At 41.1% G+C, this 19,208-nt stretch overlaps 1 protein-coding gene across 6 annotated transcripts; it reads left to right on the plus strand.

The window, feature by feature from the left end:
* Window positions 1-9,554: 9,554 nt before the first annotated feature.
* pnpla4 (patatin-like phospholipase domain containing 4) lies at window positions 9,555-15,708 on the plus strand. Of its 6 annotated transcripts, none has more exons than XM_069717207.1 (7): window positions 9,555-9,660; window positions 10,036-10,273; window positions 10,986-11,080; window positions 12,450-12,585; window positions 12,850-12,915; window positions 13,393-13,545; window positions 15,466-15,708. In XM_069717207.1, exons 2-7 carry the CDS (start codon window positions 10,094-10,096, stop codon window positions 15,595-15,597), a joined length of 762 nt encoding a protein of 253 aa, XP_069573308.1. In that variant the 5' UTR covers window positions 9,555-9,660; window positions 10,036-10,093; the 3' UTR covers window positions 15,598-15,708. The 6 variants fall into 6 exon arrangements, with proteins under 6 accessions (XP_069573308.1, XP_069573309.1, XP_069573310.1 ...); XM_069717208.1 differs by having other exon boundaries at window positions 9,556-9,660; window positions 10,091-10,273; XM_069717209.1 differs by lacking the exon at window positions 9,555-9,660 and adding an exon at window positions 9,704-9,720 and having other exon boundaries at window positions 10,091-10,273.
* Window positions 15,709-19,208: the final 3,500 nt, after the last annotated feature.

The following is a 19,208-nucleotide window of genomic DNA, read 5'->3' on the forward strand; positions in this document are numbered from 1 at the left end:
ATCTATGGTTCATAATATCATTAAAAGATTCAGAGAATCTGGAGAAATCTCTGAACACAAGGGACAAGGCTGGAAACCAATATTGGATGGTGGTGATCTTCGGGCCCTCAGGCAGCACTGCATTAAAAACACACTATTCTGGAGTGGAAATCATTGCATGGGCTCAGGAACACTTGTGAAGTAAGTAAACCGTGTAATTCTGACGCCTAGGCAGCACCAGCAGTAACTATCTTACGTTTTTCTTTCGTGGACAAGTGTGTCTATTCCACGCTTTGCCGTTGCCGTGACACTGGGCTGCCGTGTGCGTTGCAGCTGTACAGTATATGTTGTGTGTTGTTGTTGGTGAGTAGCGTGAACACTTCATTCTTCTGACACTGAAGAAGACGTTCTAGTGCATCTAAACTGAATCTAAATCATCTGATTTAATGAAATATATTCGAACTGAATCAGTGTTTTAGAACGAATCAGATGAACTAACGTGAGGATGTCTGTGGGGAAATGACCTGCGAACAGCTTAGTGTCTGAATCTCCACGACCTCTCTGAGCTCCAAGGTCGGTGACGTGCTCTTTGTGTTTACGCCTAATGAACGCCGGAGCTCATTATGCAGGCTTCCCCGCTCAGCATTTTCCAAGCCCGCCGTGATCAATGGAATTACCAGGAGGACACCCCACTTTGACCAGAGGCCTAAACAAAACAGGGGAATGGTTAATATCAGGCTGTGGATGTCTCTGGGTATCGATGTGTCTGGGGGGATTCGCTACGTGATCGCACGCTGCGATCGAGCACTGAAATTGAAAACAGAAAGCCTCGCGGCCTCCTGTTTATAATCAGCTTGTATGTTGTTCAAATTAGTCAAGACATGGCATCTGTCTCCTTAGAGACCTGCATGCCCTGCAGCATACAAGCATGGAAATATGCTGTGTGTTGTGGGTAATGCAGGTGGGGGGGAGATCCCCGGTGAAAATTAGAAATGGGACTAAACAACTCTGAGTCCCCCGGTTTGTTTGAAATAAGATTCAGCCCGCTCAGACAGCAGCTACATGCTGACAGAAAACAAATAACGCCACCATGCAATTGTTAAAAATCTCACCTGTAGCGAAGCAATCTTCAAAATGACAAGGCTGTGAGATTTTCAGGAGATAAACCTCTCATCCCTGAAATAACTATTGGATTTTAGATTTCAAATTGGTTTTTTTCAGTCGGTGTCAGAGCATATTTGTGAGGTAAAAATTCTACATCTGGTAAACATAACATAGAAAGACAAGGCTGAACTTTATCTCATGATGGTGTCAAAGGATCCTAAAAGGCTGATTGTAGCTAAAGTAACAGTTTTGCTAAAAGTCTGCATATCTGCAGGTCTTCAGACAAAACTTTACCCCTTTACCCCTCCAATCATTTTTAATAATCAGTTTAGCTCTATTCAGCGTTTGGAAACAGTTGCATTATGTCTTCTTGTGGGTATTTTCATGTCTGAGAAAATGACACATTTATAACTCTGCCTGAGTGGTGGTTCAAAGATGTGTGTTTTTACCAGGTATTGGAAGTCTGATGTAAAAAAATGCTGCTAGTTGCATTATGGGAAACGTGGGATCCAGAACAGGCGTCTCTAATCTTTATTCCTCTAAGAGCTACTTTGCCAAAACGAAAAGAAAACATGCAGGAAAATGTGAAAACTATTATAAATCTATCAAATAATGCAGACCATAGTTTTTTCTGTCTATTGTGAGATGGTAGAATAATACTCAAATTCAGGAGCATCTTTATTATCCATTCTCCCATTTCTGACTGTTAACTAACAAAGTTTTGATGCAAAATATCAACATTAAAAGAGCTTTTTCTTGGAAAACTAGATCCAGTTTTTCTCTAAGAGCCTCAGATACACCAAAGACGAACAGTGTTCAGATAAAACCAGAAGGAGCTCGTACGAAGCTCGTATCTGGTTTATTGATTGGATTTGTAAGGAGAGCTCGGAGCCGGAAGAACGAACCATCAGATGGACGTGGAACAAAGGAGAGATCAGAACGAGTTTCGGGGGCCAATAATGATACAAAAGCCCCACTGTCTTTTCCTCCCAATTCAGAGATGGATTTTCAGCTTTATTTTTGGAACCCAAGATAAATATTTAATCAGTCTGAACAAGCCACAGTGTGAGGATACAGCCTTGTAACTAGCTTCAAGGTTTGGCAGTAGCAATAATTCATGACAATTCCTATTTGATGTTTGGAATTTTATCAGTGAAAGAAAGGACGGTCTATTCCTGTTATGCAGGGATTGTTAGAATAAAGCTAAAGTGTATTTTATGATGCTGAGACAGCCTGTAAGTACAGACTTATTATGAAACAATCTCTTCCTATTCTTTTCCTGTTTTATAATTTAACTTTCCAGCCCTGTTACACTTCTTTTTTAATCGTGCGCAAACATCAATATCAGTAAAAGAACATATTAATGCAGGTTATTCAAGAAATATATTATCATTTATGCAGATGTGTCCTGTAGAAGCTACATTTAAGACGGTGGATTGGTGAGTTTAGAAACTGCTCCTGCTGCGCGTCAACCCGAGAATTCATCCTCCAGAGTCAGACTGTTAACACTGACTTCTCCTGAATCATTCTGAGACCTCCTGGAACCTTCTGGGACCTTCTGGGACCTCCTGGAACCTCCTGGGACCTCCTGGAACCTTCTGGGACCTTCTGGGACCTCCTGGAACCTCCTGGAACCTTCTGGGACCTCCTGGAACCTCCTGGGACCTTCTGGGACCTCCTGGGACCTTCTGGAACCTTCTGGGACCTCCTAGAACCTTCTGGGACCTTCTGAGACCTCCTGGGACCTTCTGAGGCCTTCTGGGACCTTCTGAGGGGAAACGTGGTGCAAACCACCTGCTCTTTGGTGAGAAAGGCTCGCTGACAGCACGTCGAAAAAGTTTCCACTGGACGGATTTGTCTCCCTGCTGCTTCTTTCTGTTTCCAAACAATTTGTTGCAAACTTTGTTGTGCGCTCTAGCTGCTCAATTCAGGTGCTAAAACGTCGCTGACGCGCTCGGACGACTGCTCACGAAAGCACAACGCCAACTCATTTTGATGAAGCGACGACACTCGTCACACTCAGTCGTCAGGCCTCGAACAAACCGCTCGCCTGATGGTGGATGTCAGAGTTGAATTCTTGAGGTTTGACTAGTGAGGAGCTGAAACCAAAAAGGAGGCATCTGTTTGTTGTTTACCCTCGTACATAGCGAGACACACACACACACACACACACACACACACACACACACACACACACACACACACACACACACACACACACACACACACACACACACACACACACACACACAGTGATACGGAGAGGGAGTGGGAAAGCAGTGAGGAATGAAATGACGCCACTAGAGGTCGGCTCCAAAAAGCCTCCGGCTCCATAGACTCCCATTCACCTTCTCTCATCAAATCCAAAGTGAATAAAATGTGTCCATCAGTTATCTCGGTGTTGTTAGCTAAAGTCACTCCTTCTTCTTAGTTTTCTGGAGGTCCATCTGAAAATAATCCCTCATTCATTAGAAAAGAAGATTCAAGAAGACCTGTTTTTGGGGGCGTGTCTGTTTGATTGACAGGCCTGTGGTGCAGTCAGGTTACAGCTATCGGTGGGCGGGACGTAGTATCGTCAGGTTTCCAATCAGATCGGTCAGATCCACCGCTGGCTCCTCCCCCAGCTCGTCCAAATATGGTCACTTCCTGCTCCAACAGGTGATGTCACTGTTCGTTGCCGCTTGCTTGAAACTTGTTCATCCCCCATGTACACTAATAATTTTCATCAAATGTATGCAGCAAATATGTTTAGAGGGAAAATCACACACTGAACAATGTTTACTGCCAAAAAATGATAAAAATATATATATATACATAATCCGGTTCAATACAGAAAAATCCTCCAGACATAAAATTATAATTTACATTTGATCAAAAGCAGAATCTTTTAACTGATAAAGTGCTTTTGTTGCTGAAACCACAGACGAGTCTCTGTTGGGAGAGTTTTGTATTCCCTCCATCCACCCCGACTTCCTGCTGCATTAATGTGACACTTCAATACATCATCCATATGAATATGATGGGACAGGATGGAGAGGGGGCGGGGCTACCTGACCGCGTTAAGTGTGTGCATATGAGAGTTGATCACGTGACCCTTCTGTGTACCTTTTAATGTATTCTGCTTCCTGTGACCTGAGATGCATCGTGTTTGTTTCTCTGCCGGCTAATTTGCATATTGAGATAACATCCCAGTGAGGTCTGAGGGAAGATAACGAGCGATTATCGATAGCACGCGTTATCGTTTAAGATCAGATGTCGCTATCCTCATACTCTTGTTCCGCGTTGAGTCGTGCTTTCTGAATGATTATGAGGAGGGATGTAGTTCATCGTTGCGGCTCTGTGCTGGTTATTTCTCAATCAGAAGCTGAGATTGTGACCGCTGCAGTCGTGTAGTTGGATGTGAAGTTGTTCAATTACAGCGAAACCCCAAAACGTATCGGGCCCTTTCTTTTCCTTCCAGTAAACTCGCAGAAAGAAGCGATTGAGTTTTGACTAAATGTGATACGGGACTCTTTTTTTTTTATTTCCCTCCTTCCTCCGCTGCCCGAGCATCCGTTGGAAGAATTACAATTACTGTTTTTCTTCCTCCCCCTCTTCCTCCTCCTCCTGAAGGATATCCAATTTTCCCCTTCCTTAAATAGTTTGTCCTCCATTTTCCAGAGGAGACACAGTAAGATTTCAGAAATTGCCCGGAGACGACAGGCCGAGCGCTCGTTGCTGCGATCGATGCGACTCTGCTGCCTCGTGACGTTAACGTCCTCAAATGGTGCCGTCCCTTCAGCCCGGACGCAGTCGGAGCTGTATTCCTCTATTTGTGTACGCGACTCTCTTTGTTGGCGGATCTTTAATTAGTGGTCGAACAGGATCTGCACAGAAAGCGCTGTGATAATGAGTGTTGTTGGTAATCCTCGTCAGGTCGGTGTTTGCTGATGTGATGGTCCCGATGGCCTCTCAGGACGCCGTCACCTCTCCCCATCAGCTGTTGTGGCTTTCCACGCCCACGTTGCTATCCCTCCATCGCAACCCGAGCCGCTCCGCTCTTTGCTTTCAATTCCCCCTTAGTTTCCAGCCTCTCTTTCCTCGGCTGCGCTTTTTCTTTTTTTCTTCTTCTTTTTTTTTCCATCTGCAGGAACTATTTGATCTTTTAACAGATTTACTTTATCTGTATGACCTTGTGATGTCGTTCCAATAGCACTTGTGAGGTGGTAGAGAGGGGGGCGAGGGGTGGGGGGTGTTGCTTTCTCCTCAATAGAAATGCTTTAAGGCCTTTATCAGCTGGCCTGAGCGTGGAAACCTCCCCCCTCCCCCCTTCCTCCCTGTTTCCACTCCAAACCTCCTCCCACTCCTCATCCTCAATGTGACTGAGATAACGTCGCCGCCATAATTTTTCTGAAAAGTGCCTCTTAATTATAACTTTTTCTCTGGATAATGACTCTGATATCTGAAATTGGACTTCCTCATGTCTTTTATCCGTGGATTTCATGGACTCTGGGATGACAGTGTGTCCCACACATGCGCGCTCGCTGCTGCAGCTAAGCTTCGCCGCAGGCATCCCGCCGCATAACTAGCAGCTCCGTTATCTGAGGGAATAATTCAATCACGGCTCGGCGCTGACGTATGACGAGTTTAACCTCCGCTGGTTCTTGGTAATGAGGAGGGAGTCGAGTTAACGGTAATCTGGTGCGCGTGTTGCTGTCCTCGGGCTGCATCACAGTTTAGTGTTCGTGAACATCTGGTTTATCCTTTCATTTATTTTTTTGAGCTTAAACATCTCGAAAAATGCTTCGAGCTGTCTCATGCAGTCGTGTGGGCGGAGCCACTGTGCAGCATTACCGTGTGTTTTCACAACACTCTGTAAATGTTTGCCACCTGAGGGTGGGACAACATTTCCATTTCAAAACTCTAATAGTGGGCCTCCTCAGTTTCCAAACATTTACAGAGTGTTGTTAAAAGTCCCAAAATTTTTTAATCAAATTTAAAATGGGCAAATATTTTTTATAAAACAATGAAATGTTTCAGTTTCAACATTTGATATAATCATTGCATTCTGTTTTTTATTTACATTTTACACAGCATCACTACTTCTTTGGAAACGGGGTTGTACCTTGTGTCGAGTGCCAAGTGGGTTTTCAGTTCTTCGTATAGTTGTTTTTTTGTCTATAAAATACCCGTCACGAGTCCTCAAATGTTTTACCCAACCAGCAGTCCAAAATCAAATGAAATAGATTACAAAAGAGAAGAGCAGCAATTCCAAATATCTAAGAGAGTAGAACCATAGATTATAGAGGTCTGGTGAGCTTCCTTATTTCTAAGATTTGCAAATCATTAAATTTACATTTTACACGGTCTGAACTCTTTGGAAACTGGGTAAATAATAATGTGTGAAGAAACCTCATTCTTCGCAATTAAAGAGGTCATGAACAAACGTGATTATTTCAATTTCTCTTTTCCTCATTGAAACATTTGGAGAACTGAGAAATAGGAAGGAAAAACTCTCTTTAACAGGAAGAAAAACCTCCAACAGAAGGAAGGAAAAACTCTCTTTAACAGGAAGAAAAACCTCCAACAGAAGGAAGGAAAAACTCTCTTTAACAGGAAGAAAAACCTCCAACAGAAGGAAGGAAAAACTCTCTTTAACAGGAAGAAAAACCTCCAACAGAAAGAAGGAAAAACTCTCTTTAACAGGAAGAAAAACCTCCAACAGAAGGAAGGAAAAACTCTCTTTTAACAGCAGTAATAAAAAAAGTTTTTATTATTATCATCATCAAAATACTGAAATAATAAGCCTGAATAATAAAGTGGAGAGTTTGTGAAAGATTCATGACCTTTCTTCCACCCAAACACAACAATTCACACATGTCGGTCTGTTTAAAAGTTCCTTTAGTTTTATTGGACTCATCCAGCATCAAAAACAGGATCCCACTGACACAAATACAAGTCGGAGCAGCAAACGTCTTCAACAAACTCACAATCTGTTCGAACAGAAGCTACAGTGGGCACATATTTCTTTGTCTTCAGTAGGAAACGGTGAGCCCGGATCATGTTTTGTTGTCATGAATAATTAATGTTGTGTTTCCACATTAAACTTTGTTGTTGAATGTGAATGAAGAGCAGATGGAAATCATCCTTATTTGACTTGTAGATTAAAATTACATTTCAATATGTTTCTTCACCTCTTCGTGAAAGACGTCGCTGTGAAGGTAGAAAAGTTTTGTCTGCCAGATGCACAGATTAAAGAATCCCTGTTCACAGCTGCTGCTGGATATCATGGGACACGGAAAAAAAACCTTTCCAGCCCAACTCGGATGAAAGAGTTAGCGGTGAGTCAGCAGCTCCTGGAGGCAGAGGCAGGTTTCTACCGACTGTTAGATAAGCTGCTCTGCACACTTTTCTCTGCTCAAATGATGTCATAAAAGCAGTGGGAACATATTGACCAGGAGCAGAAACCTCCATCACACCACAAACTTTCTGCTTTGTAGTAACTCCTGTCGAGCCCACAGCTCTGATCGTTTGTAAAGTTTGGTCTGGAATCTGTCATTAGAGGTGTTTCTGTCAGTGCTCACAGGCTCACATCAGATTTATCGAATGAACATGAACATGAATATGAATATGTTTGTTTCAGCGTCATACATCTTTCCTGTTTGCCATTTGCTTGGATATCCTGTCAAGTATTCTATGATGTTTATGCGTGATTTCAATAAGGAAGATCTGCTACCTCTGTGAATAATCTTGCTGTGCTATCTTCTCGTCACCATAGTTACCAGCTCTCCGATAGCCCCCAAAGTTCCCATCAGTCATCTCTGATCTCCCCGAGCGGTGGAGGCAGATCACCGCTCACCTCCGAGGCTGCTCCCGTCTCAGGTTTTTATTCCTGTTGAAAGAGTTTTTCCTTTCAGCTCCGGCTCACGTGGGATTTGTTGGGTTCCTGTTTGAGATGTTACGATTCGGCGCTACATACAACTAGATGTATAAATCTCCACCACCTCCAGCGTCGAGGCTTCGGTGGTCCGGACTGAACAGAACTCAGTCGCGAGGTTTTTAGTGACAAACAAGAGAAGCCACCACATCACTTTAGTTTTATCCTGGTTTCACTGGAGCCTGTTTTTGAATTGATTTTAAGATCTTGTTATTGCCTCTCTGTGCTATAAACCTGAGCTCTTAGCTGCATAGGCCATCCCTCGGGCAGAAGGCTTTTATCTGTGACAGCTTTCAGAGCCCTGAAGATACAGAACCTGCAGATCAGCAGTCAGTGACCTCTTTTTAAATCTCATCCTAAAACAGTTTTATTGGAAAGCTTTTTTCTTACTTTACTTGATTTTATTTCCATTTATATTATTGTTTTTGCTTCTGTACTTTTACATTTCCTGATCTTGTATTTCATCTAATGGAAACAATATGATTATATTGTGCCTTCACTCTGTTTATAAGTATAAATATTCTATTCTATAACATTGTGTTTGTCATTTTCTGGAGGCTAATTCAAACACAAGCCACATTTACAGTTCAAATTATATAAGTTTACATAAACTCTTAAAATCTGTTTTGACTGCATGAAATGATTTGGTATATTTGAAGACATTAATGCCATGAACATTTTTGTTATTAATCAGTTAACTTCTTACAAAGTCAGGTAAATAAAAAAAACCTCAAATCCAGTCAACATCTGATTGACACCATTTGCCTTTAAAACACCACAGCAGACGTGTATTCATTTCTTTGTTCCATACTTGTTCTAAAAACGTTCTAATCTTATTAGAATAAAACAGAGATCAGGTTTATAAATGGTCCGTCAACATTAAATCATAAATAAAGTAATCGTGTTCTTCCAAACATCTCTGATACTTTGAGCTCCACAGAAATCCAAACCGCTGCTGTTCGTCCCACTAAACAAAATGTCCTCCGCACCTCGGCCTCCTCCGCCGGAGTCCAGCTCTGCTCCTCCTTCACAGCATGAACCACCTCATCCACTTCAGAAGCAACGCTAAAGGAGCGGGACATTTGTGCTGACATGCCAGGAAAGGAGGGCAGGAGGGGAAAGTGCAGAGCGACTGGAGAGGTTGAAGGTCCGGAGGAAATGAAGGCTGACTGAAGAGGAAGCAGAAGAAGAATCTCCCTCCAGGTGAGCTTCAGGTGTGAACGCCACAAACAGGGCTAATAATAAAAGTGCACTCTGCATTCATATTTGTATTTATTTTGTTCTGAAATATTCATTTTTGAATATTATAATTTTAAGTTTAATATCGTTGGCGTGAATGCAATTCAATTTCTACATTTTGCTTTAAAGTAGCTTGAAATATTTGTTTCTGCAAATAAAAAAGCGAAGTGAACTTGTACGTAGAGTTTATGGATAAACTCAATTAAAGTGCATTCAGTGCAACGGACATTCCGCTTGATGCTCTTATTTTGAAAAGCCAGAGCGGAAGAAGCTGTGTGTGCGTGACCCCGGTGTCAGCGAAGCTGCAGCGCGACGTCAGTTCCGTAATCAGACACGTGGAGTTTTATCACGCAGCTGTTTTATCCGTTTTAATTCAGTCAGTGATTGAAGACGAAGGTTGTCAGTGCCCGGATGTAAACACGGTCTGTCCTCTTCCTGTCTCCGTTCTTCTGTCCCGTCAGAAACGTGTGTTTTTATGTCCAGTAAGGTCATATTAAACCAGACTCAACACGCTTGTACAACTAATTTGACCGTTTAAATTGTAAACATGTAATCCCGTATGATGAAAACCGGGTTTTTAAATGGTCACGTGACGTGTGTTTACGAGCCAAAAAGAAACACGTGGTGGCCGAAATGTGGACTCGATGAGAAATCTCACTTTACCTTCAGTTCTTCAGCTTTTCATTTGTTTCCATGAAACGTCACGAATAGTCAAATAAAACGGACTAAATGCAGCTTGTGTGAAATAATATCAAATGTCAACCATTTCAACTGATGGGCGCTTCTTGTGTTGTTAGTTCAAACTTTTACCGTGACGTCGTTCACCTGACTTCACCTGCCGTGTCCGAGCAGGTGATGACGCTCCTGAACGTGTCCTTCGCTGCGTGCGGGTTCTTGGGGATCTACCACCTGGGGGCCGCGGAGGCTCTCCTCCGCCACGGGGACCGGCTGCTGGGCTCCCTGGGGTGCTGCGCCGGGGCGTCGGCCGGCGCCCTGGTGGCCGCCGTCATGATCACGGCTCCTGAGCAGTTCGAGGTGGGCGACCGACTCTTCATCCGCCTGACGCTCCACAACTTTCACCTCCAGTTCGACTTCTTCTTCTGTTTACTGACGGCATCGGCCCGTCATCAGAGCTGTCAATCATCCTAATGGCTGGCTCTAAAAAAGGACTAAAGTAACATGAAAGAAAATCTGACTTCATGCACTTTATATGGATTTTTGATAAAGAACTTCATCAAATATTAGATCATCAGTCATCCAGATCAAAAAGGCCAGCTGGGTTATTCAAATGAAAAATCACAAATCCCAGTGAATTAAACTGATTTTCCGTCTTGCCAGGACTTTGCTGACTTTTTTTTTTGTAATTTATTTAATTTAATGTTTTTTATGCACTACTTGATGAAGAGTATTATGTAATCACTCCTGTGATAATAATCATGCTAATAATAACAAAGCAGATGTTATGAAAGGCGACTTTATGCCGTTAATACTTTCAGCACAGCTTCTGATGACAAGGTTGTTTTTTTTAAGATCGGGAATTTTGCCAAATTTGGACATTCCCACAAATATTGCTGTGTTTGCTTGAATTTGCGTTAATTATCGAGATCGCAAAATCGCAATTTCCTGGAGGGACGGTCATCTTTAATCGTGGTTTTATTTGTGTACCATGATGAACACATTTGATCAATTTTCCATCCAATAATATGTGATGCATGATGTCATCCCGGTGTTCGTTTCCCTCCTGCAGAGCTGTAAAGAGTTCACGTACCGGTTCGCTGAAAGTGTGAGACGCCAGCGGTTCGGAGCCGTCACACCGGGATACGACTTCATGCTCGCGTTACGGTAAACACTTCATATTTAGTCTCTCCGGGGAATCACGTGATCGTTAACGCAACATCCAGCAATCTCTGCAAGATCTGCACTAACCTGCAATCTGATAAATCCAAGTGATTTATCCACAAAAGATGAAGCCAACAAAAGTTCCACTGAGAGGATTAATATTAGTATTAAGTAGTTCATTGAAAAGAAAGAAAAAAGATTATAACTAAATATATCTGTGACGTGCAGCATGATTATTATTATTATTATCAAAGAGAGCGATCCCAAATAATATTACAAAAACTCAACCCAATGTCCGTTCCAGACTATTTGTAGTAAATTTGCCAAAAATGTGCCAAATCTTTTGTGTTTCTTTTAAAAAGTACTTTCTATTTACTATATTAACACTGTAGTACGCTGTTGCCAGTACATTTAATTCATATTTATATAATCAAACACAGATTGTCATTAACTGGCTCAGTTCACCAGCAGCAGCTTATTTCTGGATATTTTCTACGGCGTGTGTTTACTATTTTACCTCGTTATAAATGTTGATATTAATTGACAGCTGGCTTAATATTTAATGATGCGTTTCATTTTCTGCTGACTTTGTATAAACACACGCAGACAAAAAGAGAAACGAGGAGAAAGAAAGACGGAGATTTAGTTTCTTGCTGCAGATGCAATATTCATGTGACAGAGAATGTGGTAGTAAAATCATAAAAGGGTCTAAAGTGCAACTATGAATACATATATATATTATATATATATAATAATAATTATAATTATAATAATATATAATATGTATATTATATATATATATATATATATGTATTCATAGTTGCACTTTATATAATATATATATATATATATATATAAACACATTTATATTTTTAAATATATTTATATATATATATATATGTATATATATATAGATATATATGTGTATATATATAGATATATGTGTGTATATATATAGATAGATATATGTATATATATATACACACATCACATATTTATATCTTATATATATATATAAATGTGTGTATATATATATATATATCTATCTATATATATACACACATATATCTATATATATATATATATATATATATATTATATATATATATATGTATATATATTTACATATATATAGATAGATAGATATATATTTATATACATATATATTTATATATATGTATATATATTTGTATATATACAAAAAACATAAAAACCATTTATTGTTTTGAATCTTTTGTCCCTTCATTTAAACTGTGTATATGTGTCCGTCCTCCGTCAGTGTTGTCTGTATGAGTCTCTGTAGAACAGCTTGAGTGATATAATATGATAATATTTGCAGCTGCTTTGTGTGGATGACGTTGTGAACCAACAGGGAGGGGATGGAGGAGGTTCTGCCGGCGGAGGCTCACCGTCTGGCCACCGACCGCCTGCACGTCTCACTCACACACTCTGGAAGTGGGAAGAACCACATGGTGTCCCGGTTCACCTCCAGGGAGGATCTCATACAGGTACACCCCCCACCCCCACTCCTCATCTAATACACTCAGAAATGTTTAGGATTCTTTCTACTTCCTGGTTTTCCTCCAGTTGGCAGCTTACTCGTTGTTTTTTACTGCGTTGATGTCGACACTTGTTTAATAAATGTCTACATTTATGATTCACAGGTATAAGTAGCAGCATGGCTTCTGTCCAGAGACTGCTGAGTCATCAGTTCCATCTGAGTGTGGGTGAACGAGTGGTTACTAACGACCTCTAACTGTTCATGTGTGCAGGCTCTACTGGCCAGCAGCTTCGTTCCTGTGTACGCTGGACTGAAACCCGTGGAGTTCAGAGGACAGGTAACACACTCATTTTATATTACTGACCTTTAGTTCAGCAAACAGGAAGCGCTCTGAATGTTGTTTTGTCTTTTTACTTACTGCACCGCAGTTTTTATTCCCCGGCGTGGATGACAGCTGCAGACGTTCCTGCGTGGTATCGTGACGGGTCTGAATGTGTGCACATACAGAAGTTGTGTTGGTGAAGTACAATCCTGTTTCCCCAAAAACGGGTTTCCAATTTCGAACACGTCAACAAAAGAAAAGATCAAATATTTTGTATTTAAAAGAGACCAAATTGTGTAGTTGAAATCACCGCATGGGCTCAGGAACCCTTCTGAAGGAGAGGGTTTGCATTGTGCAAACTCACCACTAGAGGCCACTAGATCCTGACAGTGCTCCATTAATGACTGGTCGGCTTGTGAACTGTGTTTTCCCTAAAACGAGCTTGTAGACGTCCGGCGGTCCGTTCTCACTCTCTGCCTTCGTTCTCATTAGAAATGGATTGATGGAGGTTTCACCGACAGCCTGCCTCTTCTGCCGGTTGGACGAACCATCACCGTGTCTCCCTTCGCTGGACGGCAGGACGTGTGTCCCGTCCACATGGGACGCTTCAACAGTCAACTCAGACTGGCCAACATGAACGTAATGGTGAGACATCGAATTGGTCTGAAACGCAAACTTAACGTTTCTGGTGTGTTTTGAAAGCTTTGGGTGAATTTGGTATCAGTTTTTCAATGGCTACCTTTGAACCAATGGGAATTCTAATATGTTGTTACCAATCAGCAACCAGCCATGATGTCATCATCCATCAGTGATGTCATCGTTGGTTTGTGAACGTTATGAATCCTCCAGTTCAGATTCTGTCCGTCACCATCTTTGCTAGTTCAGAGCAGGAAGTGACCATATTTGGACGAGCTGGGGGAGGAGCCAGCGGTGGATCTGACCGATCTGATCGGAAACCTGAAGATACTACGTCCCGCCCACCGATAGCTGTAACCTGACTGCACCACAGGCCTGTCAATCAAACAGACACGCCCCCAAAAACAGGTCTTCTTGAATCTTCTTTTCTAATGAATGAGGGATTATTTTCAGATGGACCTCCAGAAAACTAAGAAGAAGGAGTGACTTTAGCTAACAACACCGAGATAACTGATGGACACATTTTATTCACTTTGGATTTGATGAGAGAAGTTGAATGGGAGTCTATGGAGCCGGAGGCTTTTTGGAGCCGACCTCCAGTGGCACTCGCTGGTATTGCAGCTGAAGACACTTCCAATCAATCAACACAATGATGCCGGCTGCTCAGCTGACTGTCTGGAACGCTGCTCATGATGGCAAAATGAAAAATATGAAGTTATTGCACATTGAAAGGCTGTCAACCTGAAAATCGTGGTGACACTCCATCAGACATCTTTTTTCACGTTTTTGGCGGGATGGACGTATAAAACTCAACAGCCTCAACCTGTCTATCCAAGGAAGTTACACATCCTTACTGGAAGCCGGTGACAAAACTGCTGCCTTTATGGGGAAAAACTAAGCTACGGAGAATAAATTTGAAGGAGTCAAGAGATTCCCTGATAAATTAGACCGACAACACGTCGTCCAGAGTCGACTCTCACCGCCACGTTCTTTCTGGGTTGAAAAGATCCCACGTAATGCATAAACGGCAACAATAAACCGAAGAAAGTGGAGTTTTTAACCAACTTTTTTTCGGCCCGTCCTTTCTCAGCAGTCTCCTGAACTCACTTCTTTGGCTCGTGTAAATTTTGCTTCCTTGTCTCACAACTTCCCTCCGTAAGTCATCGTCCTCCACACCGACTGCCATGAAAACGGGACTGCTTGTCAGTGAATGCACAAATACATGAGTAAATGAGAGGATTTAACAGCCACATGTAATAATCTAATGTTCTATCCATGATGTGAAGGGATTGCACCTCCTTAAACGCTTCAATGACCTGAAAAAAGTCGGAGAAGCTCTTACAGCCTCACCGCTTTAAAGATCTCCACATTTGTCTCCTCGCTAACTCTTAATGGTTTTGTGAAGAAGTAGCAGCACTCTAACAAGACATTTTAAAATGCACCCCGGTGTGATGCTGCAAATGGAGGAAATAATGATATTCGGGGAGCACATCTTTAGTCGGAGCTCTTTATTTTGTGGGGGCGGAGCTGGAAATACCGCCGGCTGAATAAGTGGCACATGACAGATGCTTGTGTCTTTTTAACGAGCGCCATGCCGCCTGCAGCGATGCAGTGAAAGAGGTTTTGTGTTGTTACATTTTGCAGCAGACTTTAAATGATAACGGTGTTATTTGTCCTGTTGCCACGAAAAAACTACAGCCAGCAACGGTTCAGTCCGTCAATACTTCCTGACTTCAGGTTCGCTGTAGACATCAATCTTTAAAAGTTATTCACAAAAATACGATTTCCCAAAACAGCTGCTCGCTGTAGTTTTTACGGGTTTTTTGTTGTTGTTTTTCAGCTTTTAGTTTTAGTGTAAAAACAGCTTGCCGTTTTTCTGACTTTCTTGAAGCCTGGATGTAAATGCAGTGTTTTCTTTGGTTCCCTCAGTTCTCCGTGGAGAACATCAAGCGTCTGAACCGGGCCCTGTTCCCTCCTCCCACCGCCACCATGCACTCTCTGTGTGAGGAAGGATCCACGGACGCCGTGAGGTTCCTGAGGAGAGAGAAGTGGATGAGCTGACAGTCCCTGGACAGAACCAAGCCAAGGAGCATTTAGGAAGGAATTTGAAGTGTTTTACTGTATTTATTTCATGTGTGATTTTACTTTTTTTAAATAAAATGTTTAAAGATATCAAGTGATGTTACAGCTTTGTGTCGACTGTGTTGGTTTGTTTGACAAAATCTTTAAGATGTCTTTTTTTCCAGGATCAACGCGTCGATGTATATTTATAAAGCGCAGCATGAAAGAAGTTCGGTATCATTGTGAGCTTCACTCAGATCAAATTCATCACACACACACACATTCTGGCTCTTTCCCTCCATGTGACAGCAGCTGAACGTGATGAAAGGCCTTCATGTGAACATGGACTCCTCATCAATTTCCCAAGGAGGCATTAAATCTCCACCCAGCTGGAAGCAGTGAGGAAAAGAAAATATTGGCTACCCATTAGCCACTTCACAGGAAGTCCATGCCCCCGTCATGGATGTCGGGAGCTCCCTCGAGATACGATCCTCTTTGAAGTGGCGGATGTTCCCGCTGCCGGCTTACTGTTTGATTTCCTCCAGCGTCCGGAGACGTGAGCAGGTTCTCCATCAGCTTCCAGCCGGTCGACCCGCTGGATGACGGCGGCTCCGCCTTCAGGACCGAGACCTGATCTCTGGAGACCCACGACCTGCTGCTTCACTGAGGACAGATTCACCAAATACAGTCTGAAAAAATGACCCTCATTATCAGGATGTCACAATTATTCTCTGAAAAACATCCGGTTGATTCAAAGTTCTGCAGCAACTGATGGGATTTCTCCCATTTTAGCTTCTAATCATTTTATATTTTCTTATACAAGCGTGTTTACTAAAAAGTTGCGTGTAAAATGTAACTAAAAACAATGCAATGATTTGCAAATCACATAAATCAATATGTAATTAAATATAGAACACACATCAGATGTTGAAACAAATTTGAGTGTTTTATGAAAAATATTTGCTCATTTTGAATTTGATGGCAACAACACATTTATACAAAGTTTTGACAAGGTCAAAGAAAGACTGGAAAAGTTGTGTAATGCTAAAAAACACAAACACCTGGTGGAACATCCCACGACTAATTAGGTTACGATGGCAACGGATCCCTCAGGCAGCATTGCATTAAAAACAGACACTTTTAAAAATAATTTGGAGCATCATGACTTGAAAAATATGACAAAGAAGATCCTGAACTGTTGAGCAGCTGAAATCCTATTTCACAAAAATGTCTCAATTTCAACATCTGATCTTTGGTCTATTTGCAATTCAATGAGTTTATGTCATTTAAAAATCATTGCATTCTGTATTGGTCACATTGAAAAAGAAAAAAGTTAAATAAAACAAATATGAGGGGATCATAGCTGATATTTACTTTATGACCTGACATGAACAATACTTTTTTCTGTTTTAATTTGAGATAAATATCTGCTCTATGGTAAAGACTTCAGTTGTCTGCTTGACATTTGTTGAGGAGAGTCTCTGAGGTCAAACATATTAATCAGCATATATTCACTGACTAGCAGCCACAAACCGTTTTTAAGACAATTCTGAATCCAAAATATAATTTTCCAAGAGTTGAGTATTGTTTTGTTATTGAAACTCAGGTATGAAATCATCACTGGTGGACGGACGGACGGACGGACGGATGGATGGATGGATGATGGATGGATGGATGGATGGATGGATGAATGATGGATGGAATGGATGGATGATGGATGAATGATGGATGAATGGATGATGGATGGATGGATGGATGATGAATAGATGGATGATGGATGAATGATGGATGAATGGATGATGGATGGATGGATGGATGGATGGATGGATGATGAATGGATGGATGATGGATGAATGATGGATGAATGATGGATGATGGATGGATGGATGATGAATAGATGGATGATGGATGATGGATGGATGGATGGATGGATGATGAATAGATGGATGATGGATGATGGATGGATGATGGTTGAATGATGGATGATGGATGGATGGATGATGGATGATGGATGGATGGATGGATGATGGATGAATGATGGATGAATGGATGATGGATGGATGATGGATGATGGATGGATGATGGATGATGGATGGATGATGGATGAATCATTGAATCGATGAATCGATGAATTCTTGAATCAATGAATCGTTAAATCGATGAATCGTTGAATCAATGAATCGTTGAATCGTTGAATCAATGAATCGATGAATTCTTGAATCAATGAATCTTTGAATCGATGAATCGTTAAATCGTTGAATCAATGAATCGATGAATTCTTGAATCGATGAATCGTTAAATCGATGAATCGTTGAATCAATGAATCGTTGAATCATTAAATCGATGAATTCTTGAATCAATGAATCTTTGAATCGATGAATTCGTTGAATCGATGAATTCTTGAATCAATGAATCGTTGAATCGATGAATCGTTAAATCGTTGAATCAATGAATCGTTGAATCGATGAATCGTTAAATCGTTGAATTGATTAATTCGTTGAATCGATGAATTTTTCTCTGATGCTGTAAACTTCTGCTGTAAGGACTTTAATGTGTGAAGTGAAACAACCTTGTGACTTGCTGCTATATAAATAAAACTGAATTGGAATTGAAGAACTTCAATCAGTGACTGTATTATGTCGACTCAGCAGCAGAAACACGAACACGCGCTCCAGAAAGCTGATTTTCTGCAGCGTGTTACATGTGTCGATGGCGTGTGGGAGAAGTTCCGTGCGTGTGAACATACAACCGGAGCTGAAGGTCGACCATGAGGAGCGCTGCACTCATGATGCTGCCATCATCGTCTGCTCCTGCTGCATGGATGAACAAGCCGGTTGCTCCTGCTTCGTTCCTGTTGGTGGTTTGACTCAGACACAGCGTCGCCAAAGGCTCTAAAACATGACAGCACAGCTTTACAAAACTGGAAGAGCATGCACATAATTTGATTCTCCGTTTGTATACGTTTACTTACAAACTGGGTTTTTGATTGTAGTGCAAGAAATTTGCTCTCAAAACAGTTTTTTTTACTGCATAATAAAGACACCAAAATAACTTCACACTTATCCACCTTTGTAAAATATTTTTTATTATTTGATGTACTTGAATAAAAAATTAAAGACATAATATACATAAATAAATAAATAAATAAATATATATATACATCAATCAATGAAACTTTATTTATGCAGCACTTTTCTTACATTTGGTTGCAGTTCAAAGTGCTTTACAGATGATTGACAGGCCAATAATAAGACAGACAGTTGTATACCAGAAAAATTAAATAAATTTGGGAACAAATTAAGATCACCATTAAAACAAATAAAAAGGAAAATAAGAAGATTTGAAAACAGGTTTGAGACCAACGCAAGCAAGACGATCGAGATACAAGAAATGCAGAAGATAGATTAAACGCTATAATAATAATAATAATAATAATAATAATAAGACAACTAGAAACTAAAAAAAAAAAAAAGGAGTATAAAAGTGAGAACAATGCATTAAAAAGAATAAAAGTCAGATTTTGTTTTGAAACTCCAGACCGGAAGTTCTGCTCTGCAGGAACTAGTTCACGCGGCACTGACAGCTTCGGTGTTGTGACGTTTGAGTTCTGC

Source organism: Brachyistius frenatus, unplaced genomic scaffold, assembly GCF_029030835.1.
Source record: "Brachyistius frenatus isolate BFR_SWC_R1_liver_20210118 unplaced genomic scaffold, ASM2903083v1 Contig_170, whole genome shotgun sequence".
NCBI lineage: Eukaryota > Metazoa > Chordata > Actinopteri > Embiotocidae > Brachyistius > Brachyistius frenatus.

Coding starts and splice junctions, on each gene's coding strand:
- pnpla4 (XM_069717206.1), top strand. CDS start 10,013: ATGGGCGCTTCTTGTGTTGTTAGTTCAAACTTTTACCGTGACGTCGTT. Junction 11,081..12,449: donor GACTTCATGCTCGCGTTACG/GTAAACACTTCA, acceptor GTGAACCAACAG/GGAGGGGATGGAGGAGGTTC. Junction 12,916..13,392: donor CCGTGGAGTTCAGAGGACAG/GTAACACACTCA, acceptor CGTTCTCATTAG/AAATGGATTGATGGAGGTTT.